Source organism: Vanellus vanellus (genome assembly GCF_965231255.1).
Source record: "Vanellus vanellus genome assembly, chromosome: 18".
Classification (NCBI taxonomy): domain Eukaryota; kingdom Metazoa; phylum Chordata; class Aves; order Charadriiformes; family Charadriidae; genus Vanellus; species Vanellus vanellus.
Window position 1 is genome coordinate 2,108,737 of NC_138923.1, and position 14,220 is coordinate 2,122,956.

The 14,220-nt window shown below is 50.0% G+C and overlaps 1 protein-coding gene across 2 annotated transcripts in view; it reads left to right on the forward strand.

Annotated features, from left to right (window-relative positions):
• Nucleotides 1-14,220, forward strand: part of PNPLA7 (patatin like domain 7, lysophospholipase) — a 137,035-nt gene that overhangs the window by 111,651 nt on the left and 11,164 nt on the right. For both annotated transcript variants that reach the window (XM_082492495.1, XM_082492496.1), the window contains exons 28-32: nucleotides 160-229; nucleotides 2,018-2,134; nucleotides 7,290-7,438; nucleotides 8,880-9,032; nucleotides 11,815-11,922. In XM_082492495.1, coding sequence (XP_082348621.1) covers nucleotides 160-229; nucleotides 2,018-2,134; nucleotides 7,290-7,438; nucleotides 8,880-9,032; nucleotides 11,815-11,922 — 597 coding nt within the window. The remainder of the gene's footprint in view (nucleotides 1-159; nucleotides 230-2,017; nucleotides 2,135-7,289; nucleotides 7,439-8,879; nucleotides 9,033-11,814; nucleotides 11,923-14,220) is intronic.

Genomic DNA, 14,220 nt, shown 5'->3' on the forward strand with positions numbered 1-14,220 from the left:
AAAGACAGGGCTGACGGGTTTTGCTCCATCCATGCAGGCGTTCGTCTCTGCAGCTCTGTTAAGATACTGAGGCTGTTGCTTTGGTTGGTGTTTAAGCACGGGTTTTAGTTTAAGTACGAGGTTACAGATTCAGTAAAATTGGGACCTTCTCTGTTGCAGGATCTGTGGATTCCTTACTTCACTATCACAACCGACATCACTGCCTCAACGATGAGGGTCCACACGGACGGTGAGTGTGTGGGCGGGTCGTAAATAATGATGTGAAACTTCAGCGTGACCCCTTGTTCCTGCAATTTTCCTCACCTTTAAATTTGTTTTTCCTTTTGTTTCTCCCTTCTCTGTTATTTGCTGAGCACCAAACTGCGGTTGTACACAGCTGACAAGGAACAGAGCTGTTGGGAAGAAATTAAATGAGATGTTGCGTTCATTGTTTAGAGAGAAAATGGGTCCGTTGACATCATTCTGTTTCCTTAAAACACCCTGCGAAGTGCAGGTGTGTTAGCCATGAATCAGTCCTAATGCAACCAAAACATTTTAAGATTCAAATTCCCCATAAATGAAGCTGTTTTCCCAATAAAGAGACTCCTGAGCCTGAAGCAGAGGCGAGGTTAAGGTTCTCATTTGTGTCCGCTCCTCTTTATGTCTCTGGGGGAAAACTGTACTGTACTTTACTGACTGAACAGAGGAGAAAGATCTGAGCTGTCTGCTGTGCTGTCGGGACGTGGTGGCAGCCCGGTGGGACGCTTGCTTTAGCTTTGGTCTATTTGGGGTAACGGCGCAGTGACTCAGGCTCCAGCGGGGCCGGTAGAAGCCTACCAGGCGCCCCAGATATTGCCTTGGGTAGCTGAAGCCTTTGCTGCCACGTCTCTGACGTTTCGGTTTTTTTTTGAGCTGGCGCAGGTAAGGCTCTCCATTGCCGCCGTTAGGGCAGGAAGCTCTTGGTTTCATCTGTGGGGCGTAACACAAGAAGTCGGCATTTTTCTTGGGTTTAAGTTCCCACTCAACTAAAACTGTAAATACGAAAACTCAAATCTGCCAGTATTGACCTGTGCTAAACCGGAGGAGTGCTTAGGTTATAATTAGAAACGGAGTGTTACCTATTTTAAAAAGAAAAGGGAAAAAAAAAAAATCAATTCCCAGTTTGCTGGAAAGAGTTGCTGTTTGAAGGATCAAGGAGTTAATTGTTGAGAAGTGAGCTAACGTCACGAGGCATCTTTATTTTTGAGATTTTAAATATTCGCTTCTCAAACGAGACTCTTGGCCTCTTTGGAACTGCAGCGTCTTCTCAGTTCAGCTGATACAAATGTTAAGAGAGGAATCAGTAAATAAGAGCCTTAAAGGAGAATGTTTTACAGGAAAGAGATCCAATCAATTCTACTTGATTAAACTTTCTGTTTCTAACGGCTTAAAAGATTATAACTTCACAACGCTATTACCAGAAGTGTCCTAAGAAGAGATGAGATGGCCACCATGTACTCACACTGGTTTTACAAGTGAAAATGTTTGCTTGTTACAGAGCAGGAAAAACAGAATTTTTGGGCTTCTACAGAGTATATTTTTCATGTTCGGCTCCTGCTAAAAGTCTGGTTTTTTGTGGATCTCTGTAGGACATAATGGCTTTAACTGCACTTCAATCTGCTTATTCTTCCTATCCCTTTGTCCCCAGGAGAAGCCTTTTCCTTTCCTTATCGGTGTAAGCTCAACAAAGCACTAAAGATGATCCCTGCAGTCAGGCATATGCTGCAATCTCCTTGAAGGCACTAAATACGAGGCATGGGCTTCAAACTGTGGTTTCGAAGGTCTTTGCCTGGTTGTATGTCTGCGTAGCCTTTATTTTTTTTCCTTTTTTTCCCCCTAGCCAGGATCATGGTATAGAAAATAAACTGCTTTAATAACTTTCTAACGGTATTCTCAGGAGAAACTCCATCTCCTGATTATTTTAATGAGTGCCGAAGCCTACCCCGCCTCTGTGGCAGTAATTAATGCTGTTGCTGTTCCCTCCCTCTCATTCCCGCAGGCTCTCTGTGGAGGTATGTCCGTGCCAGCATGTCCCTCTCCGGGTACATGCCTCCTCTCTGTGACCCCAAGGACGGGCACCTCTTGATGGATGGAGGTTATATCAACAATCTGCCAGGTGGGTGCACAGATCACTTGGGAAGAAGTTACCCAGAACACAGCCGGTCAAACACCCTCCAAAACTTTGTCCTCCTTTTTTTTTTTCTGTTGTTTTTTTTTTTCCCTTTTCTCGCTCCTTCAAAAAATGAAATAAGGAGAAATGTGGCAGACACCTTTATTCTCATGATGGTTACCCAGAGTCATCGTTTTCAGTTTCACAAAATCACAGCATCCCAGACTGGTGGGGGCTGGAAGGGCCCTCTGGAGCTCCCCCAGTCCCACCCCCCGCCAGAGCAGGGGCACCTCCAGCAGTGGCACAGGACACGTCCAGGCGGGTTTGGAATGGCTCCAGAGTGGGAGACTTCCCCTCCGTCTCTGGGCAGCTGTGCCAGTGCTCTGCCGCCCGCACAGGAGAGAAGTCCCTCGTCAGGTTGAGATGGAACTTCCTATGGTCAAGTTTGTGCCCGTTCCCTCTTGTCCTGTCACTGGGCACCACTGGAAAAAGCCTGTTCCCATCCCCCCGGCACCCTCCCTTTGAGTATTTATAAGCATTAATAAGATCCCCTCTCAATCTTTTCTCCAGACTAAAAAGCCCCAACTCCCTCAGCCTTTCCTCAGCAGAGAGATGCTCCAGTGCCCTCATCATCTCTGTAGGCCTTTGCTGGACCCTCTCCAGCAGTTCCCTGTCCTTCTTGACCCGGGGAACCCAGAACTGGACACAGTGCTCCAGATGTGGCCTTCCCAGGGCAGAGCAGACGGGGGAGGATGACCTCCCTTGACCGGCTGGCCACACTCTTCTTGATGCCCCCCAGGATGCCATTGGCCTTCTTGGCCACCAGGGCACATTGCTGGCTCATGGGCATCCTGTTGTCCATCAGGCCTCCCAGGTCCCTTTCCCCAGAGCTGCTCTCCAGCAGGTCAGCCCCTAACCCGTACTGATGCGTGGGGCTATTCCTCCCCAGATGCAGTACCCTACACTTGCCCGTGTTGAACTTCATAAGGTTCCTCTCTGCCCAACTCTCCGGCCTGTCCAGGTCACGCTGTATGGCGGCACAGCCTTCCGGCGTGTCAGCCACCCCTCCCAGTTTCCCAGGTGTTTGCTTTGTCATGGCTTTATTAAGACTATTTTTTGTTACGAAGTATTTCCTAATAGACGTATTCTGAACACGTAATTCCAAGCTCATTTTGGATTTATTTTAGTGCTCACTGAAAGGAGAAGAGCAGAAGTTAAACTGCAAACATACTGTCTGTCTTTGAGTTTCTTTTCAAAAAGTATCAGTTGAATCAGAAATAGTTCTGATAAAGCAACAGCGTTAATTCTTCACTGTTCAGACTGGTGTCACCCGGAGCCTGAAGGGTTCGGCTGACAGGTGTCGCTGTCATGGTGACCTGCTGGCACGTGGCGGAGGTGGACTCGCGTGGGGTTCAAGAGAGTGATATGGAGTTTGGGGTGTTCTGAGGACTGAACCCAAAAGGGTTCGAGGCGTGTGAATTCACTTGTGTGTGTTTGGGATGTGTTTTGTGTCAGGGCTGTGGTCATCGTCGTCAGAAAGCATTGGAAGGGGGGTGGCTCGGGAGGAGGGGCCAAGACAGAAGAGAGCGACGTGGTGTCATTGCAGTTTGTGGCTATAATCGTGTAGGAATAAAGAGGAAGGAGTCTAAACCAGAAACTCTGCATCTGAGCAACCTGAGCCGTTCACGTGTTCCAGACAAACCCAGACTGCATTTTTCCATCATGGCTGTATTTGCCTAAAAACCAGAAATGGAAATAACACAAAATCGACCCCCAAAATCTGCATCTGGCATTCTTCGTTTGTGTCTGTAAGCAAAAACAGGAATTGCAAACGGAGGCAGCTTTTCCACCAGTGCCTGTTGAAGAGGGCAAAGAGCACACACGCAGGTGACACTGGGTGGAAAAGATACAATAGACCGAACGAGCCCAGGAATATAAATCCAAGTTACAGAACAGATCTGATATTTAAATAAGTGTCTAAATTAAGCATCTAAATTGGTTCTTCAGAGCTGTGGTTTTCCTACGCGTAACTATTCTGGAAACTGCAACTATCTTGGACTCTGGGGGTGTGGAAGAAATAGAAATTCACTCTGTGAGGTACATGTCCTTCTCTTCCCTCCCTTGGCACCTCCCTAAATCCTCACCCGGCTCCGAAGGCAGCAGCTAGTCCTCTTACTGACCTTCAAGTAGGAAGTGTTGCCTCATTTCTCTCCCGCTTCCAAATATGAATCTTTCTCTTGGATCCCAAAGCTTTTCTCCGGCTGCAGTCCTCCCGGCCTCTCCGTGCTGTCTGGTTCCTGTGCTGCTCCTTTCCTTTATTGCCTCCTCCCTGCAGGGCTGACCCCTGCGCTGCTGACCCTCCTGGCTAAGGCCACTGCCACTTCTCTCTACGCGTCCCCCAGATCACGGAATCATGGAGTTTCAGAGTTGGAAGGGACCTCTAGAGATCATCTAGTCCCACTCCCCTGCCGAAGCAGGATTGCCCGGAGCACATCACTCAGGACTGCATCCAGGCGGGGCTTGAAAATCTCCAGAGAAGGGGACTCCACAACCTCCCTGGGCAGCCTGTGCCAGTGCTCTGTCACCCTCACTGTAAAGACGTTTTTTCCGTGTATTTGAACAGACCTTCCTATGTTCTAACTTGTGCCCATTGCCCCTCGTCCTGTCACTGGGAACCACTGGAAAGAGCCTGGCTCCATCCTCCTTCAGCCCACCCTTTAGGTACTTGTATGCCATAATAAGGTCTCCCCTCAGCCTTCTCTTCTCCAGGCTAAAGAGTCCCACCGCTCTCAGCCTTTCCTCATAAGGGAGATGCTCCAAGCCCTTCATCATCTTAGTTGCCCTTCGCTGGACTCGCTCCAGCAGTTCCCTGTCCCTCTTGAACTGGGGAGCCCAAAACTGGACACAGTATTCCAGTTGTGGCCTCACCAGTGCAGAGTAGAGGGGGAGAATGACCTCCCTCGACATACCGGCCACACTCTTCCCTATGCAGCCCAGGATTCCATTGGCCTTTTTGGCAACAAGGGCACATTGCTGGGCCATGGATAATTTACTGTCTACCACGACCCCCAGATCCTTCTCCTCCGAGCTACTTCCCAGCAGGTCCGCCCCTAACCTGTACTGGTGCCTAGCATTCCTCCTCCCCAGGTGCAGGACCTTGCACTTGCTTTTGTTGAACCTCATTAGGTTCTTCTCTGCCCAGCTCTCCAGCCTGTCCAGGTCACGCTGGATGGCAGCACGGCCCTCTGGGGTGTCAGCCACCCCACCCAGTTTGGTATCATCAGCAAACTTGCTGAGGATACACTCTGTCCCCTCATCCAGGTCGATCTTTCATTCTCGTGAGAACTGCACAAGGTCAAATTAACGTGGGGTTAATGTGTTCTTTCACATTATACCTACTCTGGTGTAACTGTGGACCCGAACTGTGTGTGTCCTACCTCCTCTCCCCCACTCCCTGCTCTACAGTTCCACTGCAGCCTTCACCTTGGTCCTGGTGACAGCGTGGCCTGAGAGAGTCAGGTCATCCCACCCATCCAGGGCAAAACGTACCCCAGAAGTGATGTTTACCGGCAGTTCAGCAATGGGAACCCACCCTGAGGTTACACGGGGGCTCAGTCGGTGCAGAGTGGGCAGCACGTTGGGAGTCTGGAAACTCTCTGCTAAGGCACATGGAAAACAAGGAGGTGATTGGTGACAGCCAGCATGGCTTCACCAAGGGCAAGTCATGCCTGACAAATTTAGTGGCCTTCTACGAAGGGGTTACAGCAGCAGTTGACAAAGGAGGAGCAACTGATGTCATCTGTGCATTGTGCAAAGCGTTTGACACCGTCCCACACGATATCCCGGTCTCTGAATCAGAGAGACATGGATTCGACAGATGGACCATTCAGTGGATAAAGAACTGGCTGGATGGTCGCACTCAAAGAGTTGCGGTCAACGGCTCGATGTCCAAGTGGAGACCAGTTACAAGTGGTGTTCCTTAGGGATCGGTACTGGGACCGGTGCTGTTCAACATCTTTGTCGGCGACATGGACAGTGTAGTCGAGTGCACCCTCAGCAAGTTTGCCGATGGTGGTGTGTGGTGAGGTAGACACGCTGGAGAGGAGGGATGCCATCCAGAGGCAGGAGCCTCTCAGGCTGGAGAGGTGGGCCCAAGCCAACCTCACGCAGTTCAACAAGGCCAAGTGCAAGGTCCTACATCTGGGTCGGGGCAATCCCTAGCCCAACTCTAGGCTGGGTGGGGAATGTCTGGAGATCAGGCCTGAGGAGAAGGACCTGGGTGTGCTGATTGATGAGAAGCTCAACACGAGCCAGCAATGTGTGATCACAGCCCAGAAGGCCAACTGTATCCTGGGCTGCATCTGAAGTAGTGTGGCCAGCAGGTCAATGGAGGTCATTCTGCCCCTCTACTCCACTCTCGTGAGACCCCACCTGGAGTACTGTGTCCAGCTCTGGAGCCCCCAACATAGGAAAGACATGGACCTGTTGGAGCAGGGCCAGAGAAGGCCCTGAAGACTCTTCGAGGGCTGGAGCACCTCTGCTGGGAGGAGAGGCTGAGAGAGTTGGGGGTTGTTCAGCCTGGAGAAGAGAAGGCTCCGGGGAGACCTTATAGCGACCTTCCAGTCCCTAAAGGGGACCTACAGGAGAGCTGGGGAGGGACTTTTTACTAGGGCATGTAGCAATAGGACGACGGGGAATGGCTTCAAACTGGAAGAGGGGAGATTTAGATCAGATATTAGGAAGAAATTCTAGGCTGCGCGGGTGGTGAGCCCCTGGCGCAGGTTGCCCAGAGAAGCTGTGGCTGCCCCATCCCTGGAGGTGTTCAAGGCCAGGTTGGATGGGGCTTGGAGCAACCTGGGCTGGTGGGAGGTGTCCTTGCCCAGGGCAGGGGGATGGAACTAGGTGATCTTTAAGGTCCCTTCCAACCCAAACCATTTTATGATTCTATGATTTCTATGAGCAGGTGGGGGGGGAGCCTTCCCAAGGGGAGAACAGTCTCTGCAGAGTGGGTGCAAATGTTTATATCTGAGGATGTTCAAAGAGACGCTTGTGGTAGGTACAACATCAAGTTATGTACTCCTTAGCAGTAGGGTCATAAGCTTTGGCTGAGCAGCACCGGGATTGGCAGCGCTGGTACTGATATGACCTTCTGTCCTTCTAGCTGATGTTGCGAGGTCCATGGGTGCAAAGGTGGTGATTGCGATTGATGTCGGGAGCCGGGATGAGACAGACCTCACCAACTACGGCGACTGCTTGTCTGGCTGGTGGCTGCTCTGGAAGAGGTGGAATCCACTGGCGGAGAAGGTCAAGGTATAGTACATCTTGTTTTTATGGACAGAGCAGGAAGCTTCCCCATGGTCAATCGGGGAGCAAGCCTGGTGATGGACCGTTGTCTGTCTTGGGTTTGAGCTCTTACTCATGGCCAGCTGGGCGTTGCAGAGGGTCACCAAAGGAGAGGGTAGAGCTCCAGTCTGGGAAGGCAATGGTAGAATTGTTAGAGCAAAGAAACCTTTTCTTAGAGGTGCATTAAGTTTTGATAAAGTCAGAATTTACCAATTTTACCAATAAAAGTAGTAAGTCTGTCCAGTTCAGTGTTTCTATCCTGTATGTCTCTGAAGCGTTGATTTAGGGAGACTTTAACACTAGGCAGTAATTAACATTACTACTACTGATAAACGTGGGGCTGCAGAGCTTACTTTTTTTTTTTTTTTTTTTTTTTTTCTTTTTCCCCTTGTTGCATGCATAAAGGCCAACTCTGGTACTCATTCTTCTCATTTATCTGCCTCTGCAGCTGTCCCCCAAGTGAATAACGTGGCTTTTCTTCTTCTTCCCTCCCAACCACAGTTATAACGCATTCCCCTCTTGGAAGTTAAATACTTGTTTGTGCTTCCCGAAGTTGGGGAAAATACCACAAACTGTGTGTGTAGTGCTCTGTAATCTAAAGTTTTCCTCTGTGATAGCTCCCTTTCCCGAAAAGGTCTGGTCTCCCTCAGCAGTGGCTTTTTGGAGTTGGTGCAGCTGTGGAGCGCCCCGCTGTGCTTTGGCTGAGTTGACCATGCTCCTCCCAGCAGGTAGTGGGAGTGTTTGGTGGGGAAAATGGAAGACCCTGACTCCTCTCAGTAGTGCTCAGTGAAACTGCCCAAATGGCAATCGGCACACATGAAAACACAGGATTCCTTCTGAACGGTTTTTTACTGGGGGTGGTGGAACACTGGCCAACCAGAGAGACTGTAGAGTCTCCATCTGTGGAGATATTCAAAACTCAGCTGGACATGGTCTTGGACAACCTGCCCCAGCCGACCCTGCTGCAGCTAGGAGGGTTGGACTAGACAACCTCCAGAGGTCCTCATCAACCTCACCCGTTCTGTGAAACCCCTGTCCTGGTAGAGATCATCACTGATTTCTGCCTGGAAGGATCACTGTGCCCCTCTCCCCTCAGCACACGTCTCTCTCTTAAGGTACCGCTGTATTCTGGAATGAAAGACTCAGTTCAACCTTGAACTGCAGAAATATATTTGATGGCAATTCCCTTTCTGCCGTGGGTTATGGAGAGTCACCGGCTAGCTGTCCCCACTGCCTGCGAAACAGATGGAGGTGCTGATGTGTGAAGGCTTCGGCGGCCTTTTGCGTGCTCTTGGAAGAGAAAAATAATTGATAGATAACTTGCTTTTTCTCCATTGTGGCTACAGAACATATTCTGAAATGAAATTTCTGAATTAATCATGAGCGGTGTGTCTGGCCTCGTCGGCAGGTGCTGAATATGGCAGAGATCCAGACGCGGCTTGCGTACGTGTGCTGTGTGCGGCAGCTGGAGATGGTGAAGAACAGCGATTACTGCGAGTATATCCGCCCGCCCATTGACCGATACCGAACCCTGGACTTTGGGAAATTCGATGAAATCTGTGTAAGTGCATCCTGGGGGAGGCAGCTCCCCCCTGCTATTGCCGTTCCACGGAAATCTGCTGGTTTGTGGTGCTAATTAGTGCCTGAGCTGGCGGGGAGTCAGAGAAGTCAGTTAGCACGGGGTGAATAATTGACGCTAAATAATGCTGTGGAATGATGTCATGGCTGTGAGATCGGATTAACAGCAGAAATTGAGTTAGTAATCTTGATTGTATAATGACCTGCGAAGGGATCGGTTGTCTCGCTCTGTTCCATGACAATTCTTGCTCAGCTGCTTGGTGAAAACTCCCGGGTGTCTGAGCTGCTGTGGGCAGTTGGGGTTTGTCAAACGGTGTCATTTCCCTCCCTTCTTTATGTAGCTTGTTGTCGCATGAAAGATTTGAAGAAGTCTGTAGGGGAGGCTGTGAATCGCTGAAATGGAGGGCAACACGCTAAAGTATCTGGCTCGGTTAACGTTTCGACACTTCTATTAATAAAACATATCGTCCACAATTCCTCCGCACCCGATAGAGTACCAGGAAAATGGCACCAATGTCAGTGGAAGGACGTTGTGAAAAGGGTAGCACCGGGTTACACGTCTCTGGGATTTAGATTTGTTTGTGTATCGGAAACCAGCGAGGGAGGAGCTGACTCCGGATGCGCGGTTGAATTGTCTTAGTGACATAACTCAGCGTTCGCAAGGCAATCCTCTCTGCCAGGCTGCGGTGAGGATAGCAGTTCTGGCTCATCGGCTCTTGTCAGGGAAGTTATTTGACTGTCTCTTTCCAGTCTTTGCTTCCTTCTGCCATGCAAGTGTCTTCCGACTTCAGGTGTTTCTGCACAGCTTTGCTCTTCTCCTCGGCTGGGGAAAAAAAAATCACAGCGCCACCAATTTTCTTTTAAGTTGATCTCCTTTATATATATAGTGAGAAATTCCAATACTGAGTAGGCTGCGGGTTGACTTCTCTAATACTATCTTATAAATACTAAACAAAACCAGTAATACCAGTAAGTCCACCAGCTTCGCATTAGAGAGAGTCATTAGGAGAGCAGCTATTCCAAACCACCAGCTGATTTCCCCAGTATAAATATTTTCTCGAGGATATTTGGTGCCCCAGAGCTCCTGGGCAAACAGTGCTGTCTGCCAACGGTGGATCTAAGACTTCGCTGATAAATAATCTTCTTCGCTAGATGGAGTGCCCTGGCCGTCTCGAAAACCTTCGCGATGGGGTCTGATAGTTCATCACGGTAACAGACAGTAAGCTGTCAAATCATTGTTCTGTCTCTGTCTAATTTGGTGGTGTTAAAGAGATTTAAAGACGGTGGGCAAATTTTTCTCAGTGGAATAGAGAAAAAGTGCAGTTTCTCAAAGCTGTCGCTTTCTGTGAGCAGGTTCTTGGCACGAGACGCTGTGGGTACGGAGGGGCAGCGCCCGCCTGGACGCTTCATTCCCTGCGGTGCAGCTGGGTAACTTTTGTCCACAGGGAGGATTTAAACTGTGCTGCCCTGAAAGGAAAGGGCACCCTCGGCGTTCCTCTGCCGTCACAGGCCGTGAAGTAGTGGGGGTTTTTATTTCAGCTCTGTACCTGGCTTTCACAGGGAAACAGAAATGGGCACCGCAGAACCGCTCTGCACGTTCAAAACAACAAAAACTCCCTCTTCTTGTCAAACCCCCTCTTCTGTATGAGCCCCGAGCGATGAGCGCGCTGCGCAGCGTTTCCCAAAGCAGATTCTCGCAGTTCTTTTGGATCACTCCGACCCAACCGGCCGTGGGTCTGTCAGGTCCCTCTTCCTCCTGAGCAATCGCACCCGCCCTGGGCTGAGAAGCTACGATAGATCACGAGAGGCGGATTCCAGACCGGGTGCCTCCCGTGCTTTGAGCCCTGGTCCGAAAACCAGAGGAGAAGCGGTACCGGCTCGGCCAGGGCTGCTGCCAGCACTCGGGGTTCCCACGCAAGCCGGAGGTTTAGTGCGTGCCGCCAGCGCGAGAGCTGGAAATAGGATCCGGGACTCCCGACACCTGTTGCTCTGTCCTTTCGATTTGATTTTTCGACATGGTTTCTACTGTCTTGTTAGAAAAAGAGGAAAACTTGGAGCAATTAGTTTATTTTTTCCAGTAGTTGCCATGCTAATGGCGCAGTGCCATGATGTTGTTCCAAGCGCAGATTCCTTCATTCTGTCAAATTAGAGGAACGTGGAGTTTGTGGGTTTGGTGGTGTCCACGTGCCGTCACTTCTCCTCCAGCAACCGTGGCGCTTGCGTGTTCGGTGCTGTCCGGCTTAACGTACCGCAAGAGATTTTGGAGCCGGCTGTCCTGCGGTAACTGCTCTTTGCAAGAAAAATTTGCTTTTCTTGGCCGTTCTTGAGCCAAGAGAGGAGAAGACACAAATTAATTTGTGGTGTTACCTTCTTCCAGAGAAAGTGCCGGTACTGGAAGGGCATATACGTGCACCTCCTAAGCTTCTCTCTATACGGCGTTATTCTCTCAGCAGCCTGCTTGAAGCCACGGCTGTAAAAATAGTTGCGTCAGGTGGCACTTTTCATTGCGTGCTCTGTGGTCAAAGGTCAAGGTAGCGTTTGGACTTAAAATAGCACCTTGTTTGCTCAATCGTTCCCCGGATTCTTAGGCTGAACAGCTTATGTGGCTGAGGCTGGAAGGTAGCGAAAGAACATCCTGGCTTTGGGGTGGACCTCTGGATTTCCTACTGATTTGTAAAAGATTTGACATCATGGGGTTTTTTTAGCTATTAATTACTTTTTTTCCCCTGACTGTCTCTCTTTTTTTTTTTTTTTTTTTTTTCCAGGAAGTGGGATATCAGCACGGCAAAACAGTATTTAACGTGTGGTGCAGGAGCGGAGTCCTTGACAAGATGCTGAAGGACAGGCAAGAGACTTGCAAATCCAAAACTGATGTGAGTTGTTGGGTTTAAACGCGCTGTTCTGCGAGAGGTGCACGCCGGGCTGGGTACGGCCCGCAGACCGCGCGGGGGCATGAAGGAGTACGACCGATTGCCTCCAGTCCCTGTTGCGAGCACGCGTGTATTTTAGCTAAAACTGTATTTTAGGCAAGAAAAGGTACGATCAGTTGTTCCAAACGTGGAATCGCTCACAACACAACTGTCCTGGAAGGAAGGCGGGATGCTCGCCGGTGGCCAGCGTTGTCCGAGACGCGCGGCTGCCGTGTGCATGTTTACACGCGGTGTTCTCTTCTCCTTCCCTGTGTGCGCCGGCCGTCTCGAGGGCGCTCAGAGCTGATGGCGGAGCTGCCTCTGCGCCGAGCGCTGGAGCCGGCCGTGACCGTGCCCCAGCGGGGCCCGCGAGAGAGAGGATGGTCTGTGGTTTCGGCTGATGGGTCACCTTTGTACCCATCGCGTGACTGCGCGCGTGGACTGTCTCCCTCAGTAGTGCTGGGGAGGAACGAATAGCTTTCTAAGAATTATTTTTCATTTCTTCTTGTGCCACAAGCCTTAGGTGATGCCTGGATGTTGTTCTTGCTACTAGAAACCGCTCTGCCAGGGCAGTGGCTCTCTCCCGCCAGCCGTCCCGCGCTCATCTCAGAGGGTGGGAATTGGGATCGCTGGCGTTGATCTCGGCCAGGGCTGGCGTTCCGGATGTGACTCAAAGCAGTTCTCAGATGCTTCCAGAAAACCTGAATTAAACCCATAGCTGGAGATGTGTTTTTAGCTAAGAGTTAAAAGCCCTGCAAAGCCGTAGATTGCTTCCTTTGTTGCTTTTCTTCCTCACTGCTCAACAGAGAGAACAGAAAAGACATCTGGGAGAGCCGTCGTTAAGGCTCCGCAGAAGCCGGCAGCGCTGCCGAGGCACTGGGTCTCAGGCGCCTTGTTCTGCCCGCTTCAGCACATCCCGGCGGTTAATGTACAATTCGGTAAATGCCCAATTACGGTAAATCTACAGGCTACGTAGTGTTGCTGTGGGGTTACAGTTCCGTTAATATTTCTACTTAAAAGTGGGATAAAGTTCTCTTGGCTCCACAGTTGAAGGATTGAGGTCAGCTTCGAGAGTTGGTTCATAACTCAGTGCCCTGACTGAATTTCTTGGCAGGGAAGTTTCAGTTGTTTTTAAGAAGCAGTTACCACCTTTTGGGGGACTTGGGTACAATAGTATAATTTATTGGCTTATTATCCTCATCCTCCTTTGAATTCCTCTGATTTAAAACCCAAGTGCTACAAAGGCTTCAGGTTTTACCCAGTAATTCATCTTTATCGTCTTTTAGAGATAGGGAAATGAGCAATAATATTTTAAGCGATTGCCAAAATGTATCGGAACTGTAGCGAGCCTCACTAAGGAGAGTCAATAGGGGTGAAAAATGACACTGAGGATTTGCGTCTCTTCCAGACATGGGTGGTAGAGCACTTTCGCTAGGAGGGGGGTGGCGTGAGCGAGGGGAGAGGAAGGGCAGTACTTGCAGGGATGGACGTTAGCCCAATAATGGAGGGCTGGATGATGCCCACATCTGAGCTAGTTGCCCTCGACCCCCCATTTGTCACCAGAGAGAGATGAGCCTCTGTCGGGTGTGAGTCACTTGAAATGGAAATGGCTCCGTTGGGATGAGGTGAACGGCACCCTCGGCTCCAGCCACACGAAGGGAGCCAAGGGCAACTAGTGCCGATGGCTTCCTAGCCTCAGCTGAGTCCCACCCAAGCTGCTGGGCAGGGTGGGTGGCTGTGGGAGGAGCACAGCGGCACTGAGCTTTACAGGAAGCGAACCGGTGAGCTGGGGAGCCCCAAACTCATCAGCTGGTTATTTCTCACTGGGAAGATGACCTGGACTGGGAGATACGTTAGTCTGAGCTGCAGAAAGACGGTCCCCATTCTGCCTCTGAGACCTTGTCTTAAGGCTAGTTATAAACTGGGGGGGGGAAGGGGGGGGGTGTTTGTGTGTGTTAATAGGCGTAAGAAGAAGTCAGGGGAGAGAAAATTGTGTGTCTCGGAAATAGTTATATGTCTTATTTCATCCTCTAACTTTTATTGCCAACTGATAACAAGCTGAAACATATTCAGTGCTGTACCAAATGCCTCTTTTTAAAGAAGACTTCTTTTAAAATTGTCCATTATATGGGATACAGCAATTTGGGCTAATATCTCAGTTAAATCCCGGTATTACAGCTGTGCATCAAGCAGATGTTGAACATCTGTTACAATCTACACTGGTTTTTATGGCCCTTCAGCTGCCCTGGGGATCAAATATGT